Here is a 23,243-nt window from a genome sequence, read left to right as displayed (position 1 = left end):
AAGTCTCTAAGCTGCTGCTGGCCTTTTATAGTCCTCTGACCAAGAGACTCCCCATCTTTGGGCTGAGAGACTTCATCTGGACAATGAAACCACCCCCCCCTTTCCAAACACCTTCTCCCCCAGGTGTTCCCTTGTTATCTTCCCCTTCCTGGTGGTGGTCCCACACTCTAGCCTCTGGAAGGAGTTATCCTTGATAGGGAAGCTGCACCTTTGGGCCACCCAATACATCTCATTTTGTGATGCTACCCCTCTGTGGTCATGACTTTATGTGATCAGTCCTGAAATCCCTTATCTCACTGCAAATGCCCAGCACACTCACATGCATAGGTCGGTGTAGATAGATTCCAGTGGGACATGAGCTCCCCTGAGAAGGGAGTGTGCACATCATTCCTGGGGGTCCCAGCACCTACACAGGCCCTGCCCCCAGCAGCACCAGGCCCTTCCCTCCTGGAGACACAGTCAGGCACAGGAGGTGATTTCTGACTAAGCCACCAAATAAGTCTCAAATTCAGTTGTGGCCCAGGATCACAGCTAAAGTCAACTATAGCTTTAGGGTAAATTATGTATGTCCTAAGCAGATTAAATGTAGTAGTAATAAAAATCTATTCTATTTTTAAGTGATATGAAATATTTCAATATAAAAATGAGGTAAGGAAGAGTGGTGTTTCCATATCTTAATTTATAAAAAATATTCTCTATTTGCAAACACAAAGTGCTTACTACCTGCAGTAACAACTTGGTGTATACAGTATCAACTCGGTAGTACTCATTACAACTCTAAGAGGCACTAAGCTTACTTCTACCTTAGAATGGAGGAAACTGAGCCACAGAAAGGTTCAGTAACAAGGTCTCATGGGCTGTGACAGTGGAAATAACCCATGGGGTCTGTCTTCCAGATCTGAACTTGTCACTAGTTTGTTCCACTTAACCCTTGTTCACACTTCCATGTGTCCCTGCCTGATCACAGCCAATACCCCTCCAGCCAGAGCACCAAGATGTTGAATTTTGGTTGCTCATCATCCTCGCACATGACTGTTTCAACCCTAGCTGAACAGCAGAATAACTTTTTTAAATGATGATGTATCGGTTTCACCCCAAGATGTGTTTATTTAATCAGCCTGTCAAGCTATGATTTGGGGATTGTGCTAGTTTGGGAAGAGCACAGATCAGCTGAGTTATCTCTTGAGAGCACTTCCCTTGAGGTTTAGGTTCAGTATGGAAGTTTGTTGAAGGGCAACGCGTTTCCAAGCCCTAGGCGCAAAGCAGGAGAGACCTGCTTTGAGAGAACTTTCATTTTGCTTGGGGAAAAGAATATTAAGTTAATAAGACAGGCTTGTGTGGTGTCTGATAGGTTAGGGGATATTATATTGCTGGGGTCTTCTTTTCAGGGCTTCTGTGTGTGTGTGTGTGTGTGTGTGTGTGTGTGTGTGTGTGTTGGCGGGGAGGGCACAATAGTGGCTCCGTTTGGGAAGCAAGTAGGTGCGTAACTCAGGACTCACCTGAATAAGATGTGGGATGGCGTCGTACAATGAGCTCCTGTCCCCAGCTAGCTCAACTCAGGGGCTTCACGGCAAAATCCAAGGAGTGTTCTTGGCCTGGAACAGCAGAGCTGCCTGTCTCTCTGGCCCCACAGAGCTGCCCAGGGGCAGAGACAGGCTGGGGACTACCCCATGGTTTACACTAGACGTCCATATACTGTCCACGTGGTAGGCCAGGGTCATGGCACATTGAGAAACCAGCCAGTGGGGTGAAGGTCCCTGTTGTGTCACCACCAGTGCATAGATGGAGACAGCTGATGTTGGTGGGAAGCTGGAATGAGTGGAGGTGAGCTGTGTGGAAGGGGCTGTGGAGAAAGGGAAGACACAAAGAGAGTCGGGCCGAGTCTCCCTGACACGCCATGGAGTGCAGACCCAGATCTGTGTGTTTGCAGCTGCACGGAGAAAACTACAACTTCACCAACAGACTAGACTTTTTAGCAACTGACTTTATTGTTCAAATATTTACAAATAATAATCTATTGGAAAAATTTAATTTCTTACAAAATTCTGCATTCGGTATTCCCAGATCACTTTACTGTTTGCATTTATATGTCAGGTTTTTCTTCATAAATAGTTCTCTCAAAATTCTGAATTATTTGCTGAATTGTATGTTAAAGGCTCTTTTAAAGGGTTTTTCACCCCCTCAACTTAGTTTTTCTGAATGTGAAGCCTAGATGAAGTTTTTGCCACTTTGATTTTAGGATTGCTGTCTCCTCAGTGTGAGAACCTTAACGTTGATTATGAAATGAGAGATCACTGAAGTGTCATCCTTCTTTCATGACACTAGCATGTTTTGTATAGTCTGAATCCACACATGTACCACAAGTGTGGCTCTATGAATAAAGGATTTCTCATGATTTTACATTGAACACTTCTCCTGGATGAATTACTTGGTATTCCTTAAGAGCCTTCATCCTCTTACTTCCTGTTGTAGTGGTTATTCATTCCTTCACTGAGTTTTCTCGTGCACATCAAGACTGTGCTTGGCTGAATGTTTGTTCACAGTGATTAGACCTAGGGGCTCTCCCAAATGGAGTTTGCTCATGTTGTTTAACCACGAATTATAAATGAAAGCATTTTCACACTGATTGAAGACCTGGATTCTCCCTGGTGCAAGTCCCCTAGTGTGTTTAAAGTTTAGAGCTGTTGTTATTATTGACAGTATGAGTTCTCTCATGTCATCTATGGTCAGACCACTGACTGAAGATTTTGCCATATAAATATCACACATATGGACTCTCTTCCATATAAATTTGCGTATGTCAAGTTGAATAAGGATAACTGAAGGATCTTCCCATTACAGCGTTTTCTTCGATGTGAGTCCTCTGGTGTGTTTAAATGTTAAAGCTATGGTTGAAGTCTTGTCCACGTCTGTTACATTTATAATACCATGTCATCTGAGGTCAGAATACTTACTGAAAGCATTCATAATTTTCTCTCCATTGTGGGTTCCCTCATGTCGTCTAAGGGCAGAACACTGGCTGAAGGATTTGCCACAAAGATGACACTCATACGGTTTCTCTCCAGTGTGAGTTCTCTCATGTCGTCTAAGAGCAGAACATTTACTGAAGGCTTTCCCACAGAGTTGACATTCATACGGCTGCTCTCCAGTGTGCGTCCTCTCATGCTGTCTGAGGTTAGAGGACTGACTAAAGGCTTTCCCACAGAGATGACATTCATATGGTTTCTCTCCAGTATGAGTTAGATTGTGTTTTCTAAGGTCAGAGCTTTGAATAAAGGCATTCCCACAGATATGGCATTCATACGGTTTCTCTCCAGTGTGAGTCATCTCGTGTCTTCTAAGGCTAGAGCAATTACTGAAGGCTTTCCCGCACAGATGGCACTCACACGACTTACCTCTAGTGTGAATCTGCTTATGTTGATTAAGGTATGATTGGTCACTAAGGGATTTTTTACACTGTTTGTTGATATAGGGTGTCTTTTCTGTGTGAGTTAAGAAATGTTGACTCAGTGTGGAGCTATGAGTGAAATCTTCCCCCAAATCATTACATTCGAAGGGATCCTCTGGAGTGTGAGATACCTGCTTTTGGGAAGGAGATAAAAGGCTATTAACGGTTTGTCCACATACATACATTCTTTTCTCTACACGCGAATCTAAAACAAAGCATTCAGTGAGAGTCTCCATTTAAAATCCTTCTGATATGACCTGCATACACCTGATGTGTTACTCCCTGCATACACAAAGGCTTTCTCTTTATAGCCTCCCAGCTGCAGAGGTTATAGGTTAATTTTGAAGACTGCAATATGTTTCAAAGACTAGGCATAGGAGCAATGTTTATGCAGTTGCCCTTTTTTTTTAAGGTCTGAGGTTATGGTTTTGAGGTCAGGTTAATTTCTGCACTAAATTCAAACCACCCATAATTTTTTGCTCAGAAATAGCTTAATCCCAACTTAATGTAAATCAGGCTATTGTGCTCAATTACTAACATTCCATTGCCAGGTCTTTAATTTGGATGACCAGGGTTAACACTCAGGAAACTTACCAGTGGGATGACTGTAGATGTGTCTTTCCTGCTGATATGCTGTGTGGCTAACATTTCTTTAAGGGCACTTTCCCTGCCTAAAATAATTGGAAAAAAAAAAAAATTAGAATGCCATTAGGGGAATGAGAATGTTGAAAAGCTCCAAGACCTTTATGAGTATGTTTCAAAAATTGGTACTTCAATAGGGAATACTCTAGGAAACAGAAACACATTATAGGGCATTGACAATTAGTAAAGATTTTCAGGACTGAAATATGAAAATATTAAAATGGAGATGAGATGTTGGGTAGCGAGAGGGAAAACCTTCAGAGGGGAGGATGAGAACAAGAGTTATCATGTGAAAGTTTAACTTTCCCTAAAGCCAAAAAAAGATAATGGCAGGAGTACACATGAATGTGACTGAAATATGTAAGGAATAATAACATCTAAAGAATTCTGCCCCAATGTCGTTCACCTACGTTTTAGAAAACCTCACTCACTTAACAAAATCTTCAGTTGATGTTTCTAAGTACATACTCACTCACTGACTAGGCACCTCCTCATACTGAAGCACAGGCCGCTGCTGCATACCTGGACTGTGGCTTTGGAAAAATCCTCTTCCTTCAATCCACAGCTCTTCACCTCGGTCCAGCTGGAAAATCACATCTGATTTGCAATGCTGATACCCTGTTCATGGAAAAAAGGTGGATTTTGAGTTCTGTGCTAATAAAAGGGCACCATCATCAAGTTCAGGACACGCTACTGAGGAAGAACAAGGAGACCACTGAAGTTCAGCCCAGGCAACAACACCATGAGCAGAGAAAACACTGAAGTACAGATCATGTGACCAAAATAGTGAAGACCTCTGGATGCTGATGTCCATGGCCAAGTTCAAAGACAGAACACAGAATCCTCAGCCTTTTAAAAAATGGAGAAATGAAATGTCTCCACAGTCGGTTGAATATTATTTTCAAACAGACACCAGTAAACATAAGTTCCACAAGAATAATCAAGGTTTTGCTATTTTCTCTAGTCTGCTGTCAAGCCTCAGAATAGTGACTAGAGCAGAATATTTAGAAAATATTTAATCAATTTATTTATGCATTCAAAAACATTCACTGAGTTCCTGGGTCTGCTCTGAGTGTTAAAGCAAGGAAGACATTAAATTGTGGTCAAGACTACATTTTAGTGGGGTGACAAACTAGATGTAAGTAATATATTAAACAACTTTCTCTCATGTAGTTATAAGGTCTATGAAAGAATTAGGACGGGGAGTGGAGTGAGTATGCAGAAGCTGTTCTAGATACTTATTGACTGAATCAATGAATACCTACCTACCTACTAACCTACTTACCCACCTACCTGCATACATACATAAATGTTGACAGACTCACCCACAGAGACCAGATGACTGATGTTCTCCAGCATCACATCTCTGAACAGCTTTCTCTGGGATGTGTCCAGCAGGGCCCACTCTTCCTGGGTGAAGCTGATCGCTACATCTTCAAACGTCACTGATTCCTAAACATGGATATTGTGGTTCAGACAGAGCAGCCCCTACTAATGTCCAGAGCAGGAGGGTTGATATGGCAGCACTGAGGGGAGGGGTGGAGAAGCTGGGTGTACAGAAAGATCAAACTGAGTTTGGGGTTCCCATCAGTTCATTCTCAGTGCTGAGCTGGCATCTGCTTTTCAATACATCACAGAGATATACACAGTCTGAATTAATAAAACTTTATTATAAAGGAATATCACACGAAGTGTGGTGTAATAAAAAAAACCTGGAAAATTTCCCAAAAAAAACTGGTAATTGTGAGTTCAGACATGTGATTAAAAGCTGCATTTGAATAGAACTACCATATGACCCAGCAATCCCACTACTGGGCATATACCCTGAGAAAACCATAATTCAAAAAGAGTCATGTACCAAAATGTTCATTGCAGCTCTATTTACAATAGCCAGGACATGGAAGCAACCTAAGTGTCCATCATCGGATGAATGGATAAAGATGATGTGGCACATATATACAATGGAATATTACTCAGCCATAAAAAGAAATGAAATGGAGGTATTTGTAATGAGGTGGATGGAGTTAGAGTCTGTCACACAGAGTGAAGTAAGTCAGAAAGAGAAAAACAAATACAGTATGCTAACATATATATATGGAATCTAAGGGAAAAAAAAAGGTCATGAAGAACCTAGTGGCCAGATGGGAATAAAGACACAGACCTACTAGAGAATGGACTTGAGGATATGGGGAGGGGGAGGGGTGAGATGTGACAGGGTGAGAGAGTGTCATGGACATATATACACTACCAAATGTAAAATAGATAGCTAGTGGGAAGCAGCCGCATAGCACAGGGAGATCAGCTCGGTGCTTTGTGACCACCTAGAGGGGTGGGATGGGGAGGGTGGGAGGGAGGGAGATGCAAGAGGGAAGAGATATGGGAACATATGTATATGTATAACTGATTCAGTTTGTTATAAAGCAGAAACTAACACACCATTGTAAAGCAATTATACTTCAATAAAGATGTTTAAAAAAAAAAAAAAGAGCTGCATTTGAAAATTCATAAAACTCTTCCTGATTAATTTCAAATAACTTATTGACACATCCAAGGCAAACAATAACTATGATTTGCCACTTTTAAACCATAACTGTAGTTGTATCATTCCCCTAAATGAACTTCAGACTCATCTATTAAATGGTTTCATAACCTGTTATGAGTATTGAAAGATCCAATGAACTAATGGATGAAGTTCTTCCTACCTAAGTAAACATGTATTAAATACAAGCCTCAATCTATTACTTATTAAAATGTCCGAGAACCTTGAAACCATCTCCAGCATTATTCAGAAATGAACAAGTTTCATACAGGACTTGGTGTCAACAGGCGTGGTCTCGCTGAACTCCACAGAACTTGGGTGTTCATAAGAAGGTATGAGGTGAGATGGTTCAGCACACAAGCCGGGGGACTCTGGGGTGGCTGTGCTGAAGAACAGACCCAGCCTGACCCGTCCCTGTGGTGGCAGGACCCCCACTCTCAATTTTTTCTGGGACCTCAAACACCAGTCCTCACTGTCGCCTCTTTAGCTTGTCTCTCTGCTAAAGGATAACAGAAGCCTCTTGACTGGTTTTGGTCTATCTAGTTCTTCAAATCTTTCCACAGGGTCTTAAATTTTACTCTATTCCTCCTGAATATGGAGCCACAATTAAGCAAATAATACTCCCTATACATTAATTCCAGTTACTAAAAATGAAAAAAGGGGTTAATTTTCTTTTTAAGAAGTTCCTGAAAGAGCAAATATATTCTATCAAAACTTTAAAATTGGAAAAAAATAAATGAATGATTCCTCATGCCTGCTTTGGCCTCAACTTCTCTCGGGGTCCCTTCACAGCTCACAGCCCGCACCCAGGACCTGTGAAGACAGGACTGACTGAACTCACCTGATAAGACCTCGGCCTCCCTACTGGGCTGCAATGTTCTCCTCCTCCCTCATCTCTGTTCACCACAACCTTAGACCACGATAGCCAATAACGTGATTAACGAGTAAATTATTCCCCAATGAGACCATGGACAGATTAGAGAAAGAAAACTTCTCTCACCTCTTCTGTAAATACACAAGCTTAGCGGAGGCTGGAATAAAAGAGTGTGATGTTAGGAAGGATACTGGTTATTAAGGAGTTCTTGACCCATGACAACCATCCCAGAGTCCTGGGGAAACTTCACTGGAGCTCAGACCCCTGCATGTTTCTTGACTGCACTTAGAACATCCACGCAAGTAAGAGAAACCTGCCCATCCGCTGTCAGCAGCAGTGTGTACAATTCCAGCAGAAAGAGGCACTGCTTACTCACCAATGGCTGCATTGTCAGTAACTCAGCTGCGAGCAGTCTTTCTTGGGTTTTCACTCACAGACAGTCCAAGCACTAAGCAGGCAGAGCTGAGGATGGAGAAGAAGCCGTGAGACTCCAGTCCTGTGCACACGTTCATGAAGCCCCAAACCTTCACCTGGGTGTGACGCCCAGTCTAACCAACAAACATGCAGTGCACACTCTACTGGAAACACACAGAGGCCTCTACTCCTCTCCCAGGGTCAAAAGTAAGAAGACTTTAACTGTGTTTGTTAATTTAAAAAGTAAAAACACAAATAACTTACAGACAAGAACATGGAAAGTATTGAGCTTCATATGTTAATTAGCCTGTGGTACCCAGTTATGCAGTTCTCTCCCTGACTCCAAACCAGTGACCCCTGACCCACGCTGCACGTAGATTTTGGTTCCCACCTGCAGGTAAACACAGGGAGTTCTCAGATTTCATTATTCTGACTTACACACTGGCAGTGGTTCCCCAGCATTCATGGCAGTGCTCCCTTAACTCTGTTGGATCTGACCCCCAAGGACCTGGAAGTCAATCAACTAGAAGTCTGTTTTTTGAGGGCGTTAACTTAAGAGCTTATTTTACTTGGAGGGACCGTGGCACCCACCCTGCCAGCCTAGTCCTTAACATCACCTGCTCCAGAAGGTAGCAGGAGCACACGAGTCATAGTGTTACGGTCATGGACTGTCTGAGCCCTCTGTGTCAAGGATGGCAAGGGTTTACGAGGAAATCTAGTTAACTCCATCTGATTATCTTAGTAAAGGGGTAGCTGAAATCCTTGAAATCCTGTTCTGCATTAATCTTCATTAGCTGCAATATCCCTGCATTTCATCATACACAAACACACGTATGTGTACATGCATATATATATATATGTAGGCACACAAATGTGTGCAAGAGACACACAGAGAAGGCATTTATAAAGTGTAAATGCTCCCCTAAAATACCAATAACTAGATATATTTCATGGGAAAATGATGATAATGCATCATAAACAAAAGTAGGATTAACTCACCCATTTGTACCTGAGGTCCAGAAAAAGAAAAAAAAAAAAAAAAGTTTGTATCAAACATGACTTAGTGCTTGGATATTTACGTATATTCACTCATTTAGGCCTTAAAATAAACCTGGCGATTTTAGTTTACCAATATAACAAATGACATACACAGAAGAGGTCCAAAAATTTAATCATATAACAAAGTCACAGCTAGAAGTAACACGTCTATCATTTTAATTTTGTTCTGCCTATCTCCTATGCTCATATTCCTTACGCAATACACACCACATCCAGGTTTTACCTGGAATATCACGTCTGACATTAATCAGGAGCCCCAACCTGTAACTACAACCCCTCTGCCTTCTGATACCCCAAACTCAGGTCCTCTGCCACATGGGGACCCCCAATGTACTTATTTCACTTCTCAAACATCAAGCTACATCTCTCTACATTTTTTCTGCTCAGTTTAATCCACACTTACTCAACAGGCACTTACCAAGACCAGAACATTTTCTATGTCCCTTGGACTATTAACCGGATTTCCCCATCAAAATCCCAATAGCAGGTGACTCCTCGTACCTGCCTTTTCCATGACTGCATCCGACACACACTACTACTAAGTCGACCCCTGTCTAAACACAGAATCACTACTCCTAGTTGTTTTCAAATATATCTGGCAACTCTACTGTGTTTTGCAAAAACATAAATATTTCAAATATTTGCTCCATAAATATTTCAAATTGTCACCATGACTTTTGAATCTACACAATCTTCACATTTCAAAAGATGAGGTTATTTCCTACTACACATATTGTATTAGTTTGCTAAGGCTGTTGTAACAAAGTATCACAGACTGGGTGGCTTAAACAAATTTATTTTCTCACAGTTCTGGAGGCTCTAAGTCCGAAATCAAAGTGAAGCCAGGGTTGGTCTCTTCCGAGGCCGCCCTTCTTAGCTTCTGGATGGCTGTCTTCTCCCTGTGTCTTCACATGGTCTTCCCACTGGACATGTCTGTGCCATAATCTCCTCTTCTTGCAAAGACACCAGCCAAATTGGATTAGGGCCCACCCTAAGAACCTCATTTTAACTTAATCACCGCTTTTAAGGCCTCATCTCCAAATACCATCACACTCTGAGGTCTGAGGACGGCTTCAATATTTGACTTTTGGGGGCACACAATTCAGGTCATAACACAGACGGATTACATGATGTGACAAAGTAACTCGGTTCCCCATCACGACAGCTACAGATACTCCTACATTCCTACCCCTGGGTTACTCCTTTTCTCCCTTCAAATTGACGGGTCATGCTGCCACTAGCTAAGTCTAGCGTCTCCAGCTGAACTCCTTTCTCTCCTGTTTTCTTGTTCTCCTTTACCAGAAACCTGTCCATCAGTCCCCTCACCAGTTAAGCTCATTATGTCTCTTTTAACTTGAAGCAAAAATCTCCTCTGAACCTATTTTTTCTCAGGTCCCTGCCCATCTATCCTCCCTTCACCATCAAGCTGGAAGTACAGCCATCAGCCCTCATGTCCTCCTCTCCCTTGACCTGCAAAGACCCTCAATGATTATCTTATGCATACATATTGTTAATATCACCAAGTATCTCCCTGCAGATAGATTCTTCCCTGAAAACAAAAGTTGAAACTTGACCTCCTTTTTGGAACTTCTTCCTAGCCTAAACTGACACCTCATTCTCCTGTTTTCAATCTACTCTGTTATCAGTCCTTCTCCCAGTCCTCTACAAAGAATTCCTCGGTCCTATTGGAGCGTCTCAAGACCTAATGGGAGCTCCTGTTCTCCTCTCACCCATTTATTCAATTGCTCTAATTTCTTCTACTGCTATCTCTGTTGAAAATGACCAACTTCTTGTCTGGATTCCATTTCTGCGCTATCATCTCTCCTTGCAAACTTACATACACCTGAAACGAAATATTTCTCAGGACAATACTTCTGCCCCTCCAAATACAAAAATCACTCCTCCTCTAGTCTTCAATCTTAGTTAACGGCTCCACCAGACATCCTGGCATTGATGTGTGCATAACCCGGCTGAGCCCACACACATGCTGCTATCTCTACACTGGGGAGTGGCATCAACCTTCATTTCCACCCATACACATTTTATGTCAGCATCAGTTTAAATCTCAACTAGCAGGAGACTTTCACTAAACTCCAACCAACTTAAACCTTTCCCTTCCCCTCTGCCCCAATTTACACAGAACTCTACCACTCCTTGAGGCCATTCACCTAATTAGTCATTAGATATTTATTTATACTCTGCCCTCCCAGTGGTCTAAATCTACCTATGCATGGTAAGATTAGGCAAGTTCACCTCTGACCATTACATATGAATTATAAATACAGAGAAACTCTATGTCCACAGTAAGGAAACTTGCCCCCAAGTGGCTGCACTCATGTAAACCATCATTTCCTGATTATAAACTCTTCTGAAATAACGGAGTCTGTCTTTCCTGATAAAAATTCTCTCTACTACTTACCCAAACCCATGGAAAAGCCAAAGAAGCCAACTCTTTATTGAGGATGCAGTCACCACCCAAGGGAACTCAAGAGTTTCTCTCTCTAGATAAATCAGCTTTTGATGGCAATCCCTCTTTATAAGCAGCTGATACTCTCATCAATCATGTAAATCAAAAGACACACCCTGATTAATTTGGATGCCAAGTCAATGTAGATCTAATCAAGGCATGCCTTTTTAATCAAATATTTTCTCACTGATTAGGTAAATCACATATATGGAATTAAGGAAAACAGATGATATCCTTTCATTCTTTTTCTAAAAATGCTTTATTTTTTTAGAGTTGTTTCAGGTTCAAAGCAAACTGAGCAGAAAGTACAGACAACAAAGTCTATGGATAACTCTTATGGAAGATCTAAAGCCCTCTACCCAAACATGTCATCAATATTGATCACATATTAGGTAACAGGAGTATTCTTATAATCTTGCCATTTATTCATTTGCCTTATTATTATTTTTTCTTTTTTTCTGGCCGCAGCACGTGCGGCTTGTGGGATCTCAGTTCCCCGACCAGGGACCGAACTTGGGCCCTCGGCAGTGAGAGTGCAGAGTCCTAACCACTGGACCGCCAGGGAATTCCCTCGTTTGCCATTATTATTGTCACTTTTCCTTTCATGAAACCAACCTGGATAGGATGCATGTGACTTAACAAAAACTACACAGCATATAATTGGTTGAACTATGTTTCACGCTCACGTGTATCTGGCTCAAAAGTCTGTTCCCTGACCACAGTTTAATGTGAGTTATGTCCTCTCATGGTTTAAAATGCCTCTGAAAAATTGGAACCCCAGAGGGATAACCATTCAGCAGTGAGGGGACGGACAGAAATGACGCAGGGTGTGTAGGTGAGGACGGTGAGGAGGAGGCCTGAGTCACACTGGGCTATCGCTTCCACCACTTGGTGGATGAGTGTTGCCTGGAATTGGAGGTGACCACACAGAGGAGCAGCACCTCCTGCAGAGGAGCCCTGGCCTCCTCCCTCCCCTGGTCTGAGGTGTGGACTTCCGGGAGCCGGAGGACTTGGAACCTGGCATTCTGAGGCAAACAGAGAGAATGTTAGAGGCAGAGACGAAGTCTTCAGTGGTGGGAGGAATATTTTAGTTCCAGTTATAGCAGGGAATCCATCCTTTCTAGTTGAGACAATACTTTGGTTGTGGAGCCCACTCTCATACTGAGCTTCTGAAGATGCTGGGCTACTACTGCCTGCAGGAATCCACCTGATGAGAAGGAGTTCACCAGTTTTAGGCTGTGGAGTCAATCAACTTCAGAGAGAGCCATCATGAGCCCCTAGTCAGGCACTAGCGGAATGTCCACCAACTCCAGGAAACACAGAGCCTGCAGCCTGGGCAGGTTCATCATCTGCCTGCCTTGGAAGGAAAGGAGAGGGTCCAGGACAAGGCTGTGTTAGAAAAGCAGTGGAGAGAAGTCACTTCCCTTGAAGATCCGTGACTCTGAAATTTCACAGTTGTATAGTTCTACACTTGTGAGGATTGGGGAAGTTTGGGGATTGGGAATTTCCTCAAGTATAGAACATGCAACTAGAGTTCAGTTTGGTGAGGGCACCTCTTCCCAGCTTCCTTAATTAAAGCTGGAATGATTTCAGAAGGCTTTATGCTTCAGATCACGTAGAGCCCCGCACTCAGTGACTGTAACCCTGTTCTCACGTGTCTCTGGAAGAGATGCCTGACAACCGGGGCCTCTCCCTGCAACACCCAAGCATTCCGATGATCAAACGACAAAAATCAACTGCCTTCAACCTGAATCAGGGAGTGGAATGACAGATATTCAGGCCCCTGGACAATATCAAAGCTCCACTGAGCCGTCATATATACCCGCTCCAAGGAGCCCAGCATGGGTTCTGTGTAAGAACTGCCATGCCCCGTTTACAGGAGAGACCCTCAAGTATTTTCCCAAACAGAGGCCATACGTACCCTGTAAGGTGTCAGGTACACATCTCCATAGTGCAGAATGTTCAGCTAGCATCTTCCAAAGCTTACAAACTCTGCAGAGAGAGAAAACTGACGCGAGCCCGTGGTTTCCCCTCCGAGGCCCTGCTGTCCTCCTCCGTGACCACAAGGCCAGAAAGTGGTTGGAAGCCCTGCTCCAGTTGTGCCCTAAGCTCTTATCCCAATGTTTCTGTTTTAGTGCACTTGGACTGGGTCCTGTGTTCTACACCCCTCAAACACCTGCCTCTACCCCAAGCTTTGAGGTACCTGATCTTCAGAATAGTGAGGACGCCCCTCCTCCAGACACTGGTCCCTACCTGGAAATTTGAATCTTCTCTGTAACACACAGGAAGGAGAATGTCTTCGGCATCACAGAGACAAGTAGTGCCAGGGTGGTTCTCGAGTTTTGCTCTCTGCCCGCTGTATGCACGCACTCTGATGAGGAACTGGAATCTTCTAGGGTGAGCTGAGGGGACTGAGGATCTGGAGGGTTATTTAAATGTCTGTGGGTGGGTGGGTGGCGTGATAGCTGGATTCTGGGCACTGTTTCCTCTTATTTTCCTCTGTGAGTCACCCAGCAGGGAGGAGAGTACTTTCAATCAGATCTGAAAGAAAAACCCCAGATTAATGCAAGGATCTGATAACTGGGGAAAGGTAGTCAATATCTAGGACAGTTCACAATGTCCAGAAGACACTCCATAAGTATGATTTACCTACTGACTTATCAAGAGCATATGGGAGGATCCAAGGACAAGGAAGGAAAATCGAGGAAGACTAATAAGGCATTGTCCGTGGGATTATGTTAGGTTTTGACTTCAGGGCAGATTTAAATTGAAACATAAAATAATTTTTTTTACCTTGAGGATTTTTCTTCTAAGGACATACAGGGACATCCAGGGAACCACTATGCACATGAAACAGAACAGCCCTGTGAGTGGGAAGGAATGTACCTAGGTATCACTGTGCTTTGCCCACACTTCCAAATAGAAGGCATCAAAGAAGGTCATGAGTGGATGAGAACTGTAAATAAAAGCAGCCCCTCAGTATAAAAAAATAAATAAAATGAAATTCAAAAATTAAAAAACCCCCCAAAAACCCAAAAAGCTAAAAAAAAAGCAGCCCCTCAGGAGCTAATCTTTCTTAGATTATGGAAAACCTCAACCAGGTCCCACAAACTTTCCAAATGTCCTATGTTAAAGTCATTTCTTTGAGCCAGGAGGAGTTCCTGCTATTCTCTCCCAAACTATCACCATGAACTGATGTGGCTTAAGGAGAACTCAACTCAATGAAAATAACTTGGAAAAAATAACCAAAGCAGTAACTATTAAAAGGCTAAAGCCTAAGAGAGGTTGGGATAAAAAAAAATTGAATATTAATATTCAAGGAACCCTATGCCTTGGAGCAAGACATTATTTAAAAATTATCCCGGGGCTTCTCTGGTGGTGCAGTGGTTAAGAATCCACCTGCCAATGCAGGGGACACGGGTTCGAGCCCCGGTCCGGTAAGATCCCACGTGCCACGGAGCCACTAAGCCCGTGTGCCACAACTACTGAGCCTGTGCTCTAGAGCCCACGAGCCACAACTACTGAGCCCGTGCACCTAGAGCCTGTGCTCTGCAACAAGAGAAGCCACCGCAATGAGAAGCGTGCGCACCACATCGAAGAGTAGCCCCCACTCGCCACAACTAGAGAAAGCCCGCACGCAGCAAGGAAGACCCAGTGCAGCCAAAAATAAATAATGTTAAAAAATTATCCAATAATTTTAGTAATGAACAGACTATAAACTATTAAAAACCTTAACAGAACTTCAAAGCATAATTACAAAAATGAAAGTAAGAGATTATAAGACAACAGAAGAAAGAAAAATGACTTGACAGAGCTCCAAAACTTCCAAAGTAAAATAAGTTAAGATTTATTAATAATTTAAGAGAAAAGACCACAGTGGGAGATAAGAGAAAGGAAAATGACAATGCTAAAAAGTCATTAATTTACATGGATGACAGGCTTTAAAATCAGCAAAAGAAAAAAGAAGTAAGTAAGGATTAAGTAAAAACTACTGAAAGGATTAGAGAGAAACTGAAAGATGTGAAAGACATGTCAACCTATAAAATCCATGTTAATGGTAAAGATAACAAAGGAAATGATATAACAAAAATAATGTTATAATTTAATTCAATAAAGAAGTATTAAAACATACAAAAAAAGGAATACATAGAACAATATAGTATAGCAGAGACAGAATGTAGAATGATGGTTGACAGGAGACGGGGAAGGAGGGAACAGGAAGCTATATACTGTTTAATGGATTTAGTTTCAGTTTTGCAGAATGAAAAGAATTCTAGAAATGGATGGTGGTGACAGTTTGGACAACAGTATAAATAAACGTAATACCACTTAACACCACTGAACTGTACACGTAAAATGGTTAAGATGGTAAATGCTATGTGTATTTTATCACGATAAAAAAAAATTAGGCTGGAATGCTCTCTGAGTGTTCTGCCAGAGACAGAATTTATTCCTTAAATTTCTCTATTGTTCCAATACAGGAGTGAACCTCAAATTAATCAACCATTTGCTCACTGCTTGATTTTAAGTTGGTTTCTCCTGCCTCTTACAGGGATGTCAACATGAATGTCTTTACTTGGCATTCTTAATTAATAATGAGTTTATTACTGTGAGGGAGATTGGCAGAAGATGCATTCTAGTTGTGGGCTCGTGTGTATTTTAGAAGTGAACAGATAGTGCCTGGTGGCTAACCCCCAAATGTAGCACACTTTTGTTCTATCTGCAACGTATGAGAATCCAGTTTTCTTTCATCATATGAAGTAGGATTTTTCACTTTGTTAATGTTACCAGTCAGAGAAGATTAACCAAGGCATGTTTACATTATTGTATCATTGTTTCAATACTTTGCCCTCCCATGTCATATAGAGAGCTATTCCCCTGTGTCCATATCTATATGTCTGTGCACCTTCATATATTACAGAGGTACATCCATTTCTCTGAGCACTTCTGGGTGATGAGTGTTCATATGCTATGCCTGTTTTGGAGGAGTTTTTACAGCAAGTTAATATGAACTTCCTGCTTTCTGTAGTTACACCAAATTTCATGGCATTTTTAAGAAGAGTCTCTGGCTCAACTTTATCTTCTTGACCACAGAGTGCCATGTTACCGCATCTTCCCTTAAACCATCCTTCTGTCGTGGAGGATCTCACGGAGTTCTTCATAAAGTCTATTCCAGGTAGAATGGGATCTAGCTCTGGCTCTGAATTGTTTTTTTTGAGTGTCTGTAAGTACTCATATGATTAAAAATCTTTCCCATCCTCTGATTTGTTCATAATTATTGCCCCCTTTTTCATCTGGTGTTTTGCTCCCAGGCTTCCTGCCAGCCAGAGGAAGGGAGATGACACCTTCCAGCAGCCCCAGGCAGAGACACTGGAACAGAGGTCGACAGATGCTGAGGGGCCCAGGAAGGGCAGATGGCAGCCAGGCAGCCAGCACTCAGGGCTGAGAGTGCTGGGGCGTAATGTGCCTTGTAGGGGAGCAGGGCTCCCTGCCTTCCAGGGAGGCCCCCACTCCTGCCAGACGTCCAGGGGATGCGATGGGGCGGCAGGGAGGCCCTGGACCTGGGCTCCTCCCTTCCTGGAAAGTCTCCCCTGCAGATGATCTCCTAGGAGCCCTTGCTTTCACCTATGCCCCACTTCCGGTGTTTCTTTTTCTCTTTTGCTGCGTGTCCTTCACCTTCAGAGAACACGTTTCAAGGAGCAGACCTAGGACTCTGATTCGAACCACCCCAAGTCCTACTGGGTATCTGATCACTCATTCACTGAGGTCTGCAGTCTATTCTCCCATCTCCTTCAGTTTCTTCTTCTTACTGCTCTTGTCATAAAGACCATTATCATTACTGATGTTAATCACCGTGATTGTACTTATTACAACAATTATGATTTATCCCTCTTGTTAAAAACCACTGAATCAGCTCTCTCTATCCACGCAGGGTATCGAGTCTACCGAAGCGGACTACAGAGGGTTCCACAAAACACAAACACACAGTTGCTTTCAAGTCACCCCCAGAGCCCTTTCCAGAAACGGGTGCCCACAAATTCCCAAGTTTGCTTCAGGGGGCCTGGAGTGGCCATTCTGACAGGAGAGACGAGACGAGGACATTCTGGCCTGCCTGAGCCTCTAGAAAACATTCGAAGTCATCTTGGGGGCCAGCAACCATTTGCGCCTGCCTGCAGGGCCTGGGGAGGGAGTCCATGGCTGGCCAGGCTCAGTGAAAAATTTCCTACGACCCCTCGGAGGCCCTGGAATAGGCCCAGGAGAAGAAGCGTGGAAAGCTGAAGAGGAGGCCCTTGCTGCCTGGAGGCCGTGCAGGACCTTCTAAGCTGCCCAGAACCAGGCAACTGCTCATGCTGCTCTACAGCCCTGCGAGCGCAGGAGGGCAGGGAGGGGCCGTCCAGTCGCCCACCAACAGTCCCAGGCTCGGAAGCAAGATCCCAAAGTAATGACACGTACCTCTAGGCTGTAGGGGGGAGCATGGCAGAAAGTGCAGCAAGACGGGGCTGAGAAAGTGCTCTAGTCTCCTTGTTCAGAGTAGGTGGAGCTTTGGAGGGCTGGTGGGCAGGGCATGGTCCCTGAGTCTGGCCTTCTTCCCAGGAGGTCAGAGTCCCTGGAAGACACATATACACGTACTTTAATGAACGTGTGTGTATACGTGTGTACATCCAAAACGTAGAGACTTTTTATCCCCATTTATTCCAATGTAGAGACTTCTGTACATGCAGTGCACGCGTCAAATTTGACTTTGTAATTAGCCACAGAGAACATTTTAGCTAAATGCAAAAGAGAATATATCAGATAGGCCACATATGCTTACCACAGTAAAATGAAAATGAAAATAAACAATAATCAGGTAGTACAAACAAAACTAACAACCTGAAAGACAATGACAGTTTAAACAACAGGGTTACAATACAATCCAATGACCATTGCCAATTCGAGTCATCATCACCATGAAGAATGAACATATCAACTCCATAGAATAGGGCCACAGCTGTTACCTGGAAAAAGTGTTTAACCTTAAACACACTTAATAGAAGCAGAGAGGGCTTGTTCAACTTTATAAACCAAGAGAAAGTAAAAGGAAACAGAAGTGAGTTGACATTTCAAGTTGTTACAAATTAAGAAGATAAAAGAAACAAAAGATTAAAGAATAAAATGAAGAAACAGATTATTTGACAGAAATCAATTAAAGTTTTGACGGTCAAATCAAGGAATTAATAAAGACACGTGGAAAGCTTCTTTCTCAGCCAAGATCAGCCTTGCGATCCTCCCTCGGTGCGGAGGGTGTGCCTCTCATACCCCTCCCTGTACTGAGCCACACACAGGAGGGGCTCACTAAGTGGCACAGACCGTCCCCTGCTGCCAGTGAAACCACAGGCACTCAGAAGCGTTAAACAGGAGACCGGCAGATGGGTGTTTCTGCCCATTTCTTCAGAACACCCTCCCATCCTACGGAAGCCCACATATTCCGTGGCAGCAGTGAGTGTGTGAGCCTTTGTCACAGACCCCACGGTCTCCTCCTGTACCTGCTGAGCACAGGGTCACCTCAGGTGAGGATGGGGAGACGTTTCCCTCCCTCCCGCTCCTGGGCTTCCCAGTCTCCCTCCCATTCCTGGCTCCTTGACCCTCGACAGCAGCATTCTTGCTCGCTCTTCCGGCTCCCTTCAGAGTCAAGTGCCCTCTTCTCCCTCCTCATTGGAGACAGACTTTTGATCTTAGCTTAGTTTGTGAAGTCCGGGCCCTCCCTTGTCGAGTAGCCTCGTGACTCCCTGTTGTGTTGGAGCAGGCAAGGGGGTCAGCAGGAAAGGCCAGCGGAGAGGAACCAGCACTGTCCTCACAGGAATGACACGGCCTGGATGAGACAGTGCAGGGCTTGCCCTTCTCACCCCTGCCTGCCCCTAAAAGTCACATTTCCTATTCCTGAGCAAGAGCCACTTCCTTTCACGATTTTAATCACAATAATCTCAAGTATTTAACTCCTCTTTTCCAGAATATCATATTAAAACCATCAAAAAATGACATTGGACTTCCCTGGTGGCGCAGTGGTTAAGAATCCACCTGCCAATGCAGGGGACATGGGTTCAAGCCCTGGTCCAGGAAGATCCCACATGCCACAGAGCAACTAAGCCCGTGCGCCACAACTACTGAGCCTGCGCTCTACAGCCCGTGAGCCACAACTACTGAGCCCGCGTGCCACAACTACTGAAGCCCGCGAGCCACAACTACTGAGCCCGTACGTCTAGAGCCCATGCTCCGCAACGAGAAGCCACCGCAATGAGAAGCCCGCGCACCGCAACGAAGAGTAGCCCCCGCTCGGCGCAACTAGAGAAAGCCCGCGCGCAGCAACGAAGACCCAACGCAGGCAAAAATAAAATATAAAAAAAAATTTATGATCTTAAGAAGACCTAATTAGTAGCACTGGAAAACACGAAAGGAGGTCAGCAATGGAAACAGCTCAGCAATTTATTCACCATGAACAGAAGGGCTCTCTTCCAACTACTTCCGAGGACAATCCACCTCACCCTTGATCACTTTCAGAGACACGACAAAGGCAATATATACTTGCCTGGAAACTTCAGTTCACAGCCTACTAAGTTAAAAGCTCATATAAGGGGATAAAGATGTTGAATATCAGACTAAGTGGTTAATCTAGGTTTTGACTGTTGACATAGAAAATTACCGATATCCTTAGTAAGAACACACGGAATTAGTGTAAAATTACTTGCTAAGCACTGAAGAATATTTTCAACATGTGATGAAGGTTGGAAAACCACTGAGACCTCATCATCGGAATCTGACACAATACCTGTAAACGGGACTGAAAGTTGGAAATTTAAAAACAAAACTAATGAATCCGGGGGTGCCTTTCTCTTGCCCCCGCTGCTCCTGGCGCTCGCAACTCCCTCCTCCTCTCTGCCCTCTGCCATCTCTCTGCTGATCCTCTTTCTGTCCATTTTCATTTATCCCCCTGCTGCCCAGGTCATTCTCCTTCACTCTTACCGGGTCTTTTCAAGCCCGTGGGGCCCACTCCCCCAACCTCCATTCGCCCCTGCTTTTTCTATCTCACTCTGTCTCCCGGGTTCTCCCTTGATCTCGCTCCTTCCCCGTCATCCCCCTGCCGCACCTCTGCAGTCGCAGGAATTGAATGCAGCAGCCCCTGCACAGCAAGAGCACGCTTTCCAGGGCGGCCCCGGGAATGTAAACACACCCTGCAGGCACGGCCGGTGAGATGGGATTCGAGACCGCGGGGTGGCACGGGGCGGGGACGGGTGAACGCCCCAGCACTGGGCTCAGGGGCCTCTCCGTAGAGGTGACTGTGACGGGAACGCCTGGGGAGCAGCAGGGCTGGGCCCCAGAATGAAGCCAGGATGGGGACGCAGCTCAGGAGAGGACAGGGGGCTGCAGAACGCAGGGTCGGGAGGAGGCGGGACGGCCCGACGCCGCCTCGAAGGCCGGAGAACACACACCGAGAGGGACCTGACAAGGCGCGGGCTGGGGAGCGGAGACGGTGAAAAGAACCGGGGCAGAAAGGTCGGGGCGAGCACCAGCCGCGCAGCGGTTTTACCGGAACAGATTCAGGTCCGGCCCCGGCAGCAGAGCTCCCCCCGACTAGGCGGGGCTCCCCGCGGGCGGCGACGGTAGCGGTCGAGGGGCCCCGGACTCCGGGTGTGGAGGACGCGGCGCTCAGGGCATCCAAGAGCGAGTTTGAACGAGAAACACTGAAACTCAAGCCAGGTAACGGGCCTTCGAGCCAGAAGAGCTGCTTCCGGGTCGGCCGGAAATTGCGAGCTCGGGGGCGGGGCCAGGGAGGAGGGGCTTGCGTGGGGCCGTGACCTGCGCCCTCCGCCCCGCCCCCAGGGCGTTTCCGGTCGGGGGGTACCGCCGCGCACGGACGCTGACTCTCCGCGTGGGCGGGAGGGAGTCCCGCGTCTGGCGAGGGGCGCAGCGCACACCTTCCTTCAAGTTAGATGTTGACGGTGCTTTAAGGTAAGAGCTTAGAGTTGGGAGGCCACTTGTGCTGAATGCGGAGATCTTTCCTTCTCAAAAAATAGAAGATGATTTAAGTCAAAAATCCCTTTTGGGAGCGTGTCCTGTGAGTCCTGTGATACCTTTGAGACATGTGAATGACATCCTACACATTGCTTAAGTCCTTATTGTCTTAATATATTGTAATTTCAGAGTTTTCTTTATTACCGCAGTTACCTGAAAGTATTTTTTATTTATTGTTTTAAAAGTGTTTTTAATTTGAAAAATGAGATATTTTATTTTAAATATTTTATTTATTTATTGTTATTTTTGGCTGTGTTGGGTCTTAGTTGCAGCCTGCGGGACCATTCATTGCGGCGTGGGCTCTCTAGTTGAGGCACGCGAGCTCAGTAGTTGTGGCATCCCCTGCATTGGAAGGCAGAGTCTTTACCACTGGCCCACCAGGGAAGTCCCAAAATGAGATATTTTAATCTACGTTTTCGTTTTCTATTTCCTTTTTTAAAAAATTTTTGGCTGCACTGGGTCTTCGTTGCTGTGCGCGGGCTTTCTCTAGCTGGGGCGATCGGGGGCTACTCTTCGTTGCACTGCGCGTGCTTCTCATTGCGGTGGCTTCTCTTGTTGCGGAGCACGGGCTCTAGGCGCGCGGGCTTCAATAGTTGTGGCACGAAGGCTTCAGGAGTTGTGGCTCACTGGCTCTAGAGCGCAGGCTCAGTAGTTGTGGCACCCGGGCTTAGTTGCTCCGTGGCATGTGGGATCTTCCCGGACCAGGGCTCGAACCCGTGTCTCCTGCATTGGCAGGCGGATTCTTAACCACTGCGCCACCAGGGAAGTCCCCTCATTTTCCATTTCTGAATGTTTTGTGTCAAGTATGGATAATGAGGCTTGTAAAAAGTGTGCTTTTTAGGAGATACGTGGATTTTGCTTTTAACTAGTGAAAAATCGATTTTTATTACTCCCAGATACCTTTGACTGGAATATCTATTCTCTCATGTGAACATCAGAAAGTATAGTAAAACTGTATTTTCAAATTTCAGTTGCCTCACTTATACCCTTAATATTTTTAATGTGAAATATGTGAGTTAAAATCTCTTCTATTTTCTTTGAAAATTCTGAAGTTCACGCTGGAGGGAATTTGGCAAGACTGATTTCCAGCTATTCATGCTGCAGCAATTTCTCAAAAGATTATTTCCATAGAAAAACCCATCTGGTTTTCCTGTGACTAATACAAGTTTCTTCAACTTTTAAGTTTGTTTGTTTTTAATATTAGATATATGGACTCAAGTGGATTTAACTTCTAGAAGCTAACATTCTCTTAGGCAGGGCAACAGTGAACACCTTGGGGCTCATATGGGGGGAAGAGGTGGGGAAGCCCCGCCCACTGCCCGACTCCCTGGGAATCCTGAAGGATTTTAAATTGATTTTAAGTCGAATTGATTTTAGACTTTGAAGTGATTTCCTAAATTTCGCAGAATCTTAGGTAGGATGCAAATAATGTATACGCACATGAGCTATAAAGGAAAACGCTACAGTAAATCCAACATATATATATATATATATATATATATATATATATATATATATATATATAGGTCAACCTGTGGAAATTTTGGTGTCCAACATTTTCTTCCTCTGTTTACTTCTGCCTTAAAACACACACACACACACACACACACACACACACACTGATTTGAATGATACGACAGCATCCATAAGCATCCGTTAAGCCTCCACCATACTGCAGCCAGCACCTCCTGGCTGACCTTGTGCCGTCTGTTCTCCCCAGGCCTGGGGAAGTCCAGACACCTGGGTTTGC

At 44.4% G+C, this 23,243-nt stretch overlaps 1 protein-coding gene across 13 annotated transcripts; it reads right to left on the bottom strand.

The window, feature by feature from the left end:
- Window positions 1-1,964: 1,964 nt before the first annotated feature.
- On the bottom strand, window positions 1,965-21,424 carry LOC118887845 (zinc finger protein 705A-like). Of its 13 annotated transcripts, none has more exons than XM_036838704.1 (10): window positions 21,009-21,424; window positions 17,897-18,050; window positions 14,330-14,399; window positions 13,697-13,984; window positions 13,365-13,435; window positions 7,880-7,965; window positions 5,416-5,542; window positions 4,613-4,708; window positions 4,043-4,119; window positions 1,990-3,582 (listed from the first exon to the last, which is right to left on the bottom strand). In XM_036838704.1, exons 6-10 carry the CDS (start codon window positions 7,889-7,891, stop codon window positions 2,932-2,934), a joined length of 963 nt encoding a protein of 320 aa, XP_036694599.1. In that variant the 5' UTR covers window positions 7,892-7,965; window positions 13,365-13,435; window positions 13,697-13,984; window positions 14,330-14,399; window positions 17,897-18,050; window positions 21,009-21,424; the 3' UTR covers window positions 1,990-2,931. The 13 variants fall into 13 exon arrangements, 10 of the variants coding, with proteins under 10 accessions (XP_036694602.1, XP_036694593.1, XP_036694599.1 ...); XM_036838699.1 differs by lacking the exon at window positions 14,330-14,399 and adding an exon at window positions 8,917-8,926 and having other exon boundaries at window positions 21,009-21,233; XM_036838700.1 differs by lacking the exon at window positions 14,330-14,399 and adding an exon at window positions 8,182-8,308 and having other exon boundaries at window positions 21,009-21,233.
- Window positions 21,425-23,243: the final 1,819 nt, after the last annotated feature.

Source organism: Balaenoptera musculus, chromosome 21 (genome assembly GCF_009873245.2).
Source record: "Balaenoptera musculus isolate JJ_BM4_2016_0621 chromosome 21, mBalMus1.pri.v3, whole genome shotgun sequence".
NCBI classification, from domain to species: Eukaryota; Metazoa; Chordata; class Mammalia; order Artiodactyla; family Balaenopteridae; genus Balaenoptera; species Balaenoptera musculus.
Note: the sequence above shows the minus strand (reverse complement) of the source record. Positions and strands in the feature narration are given on the sequence as shown.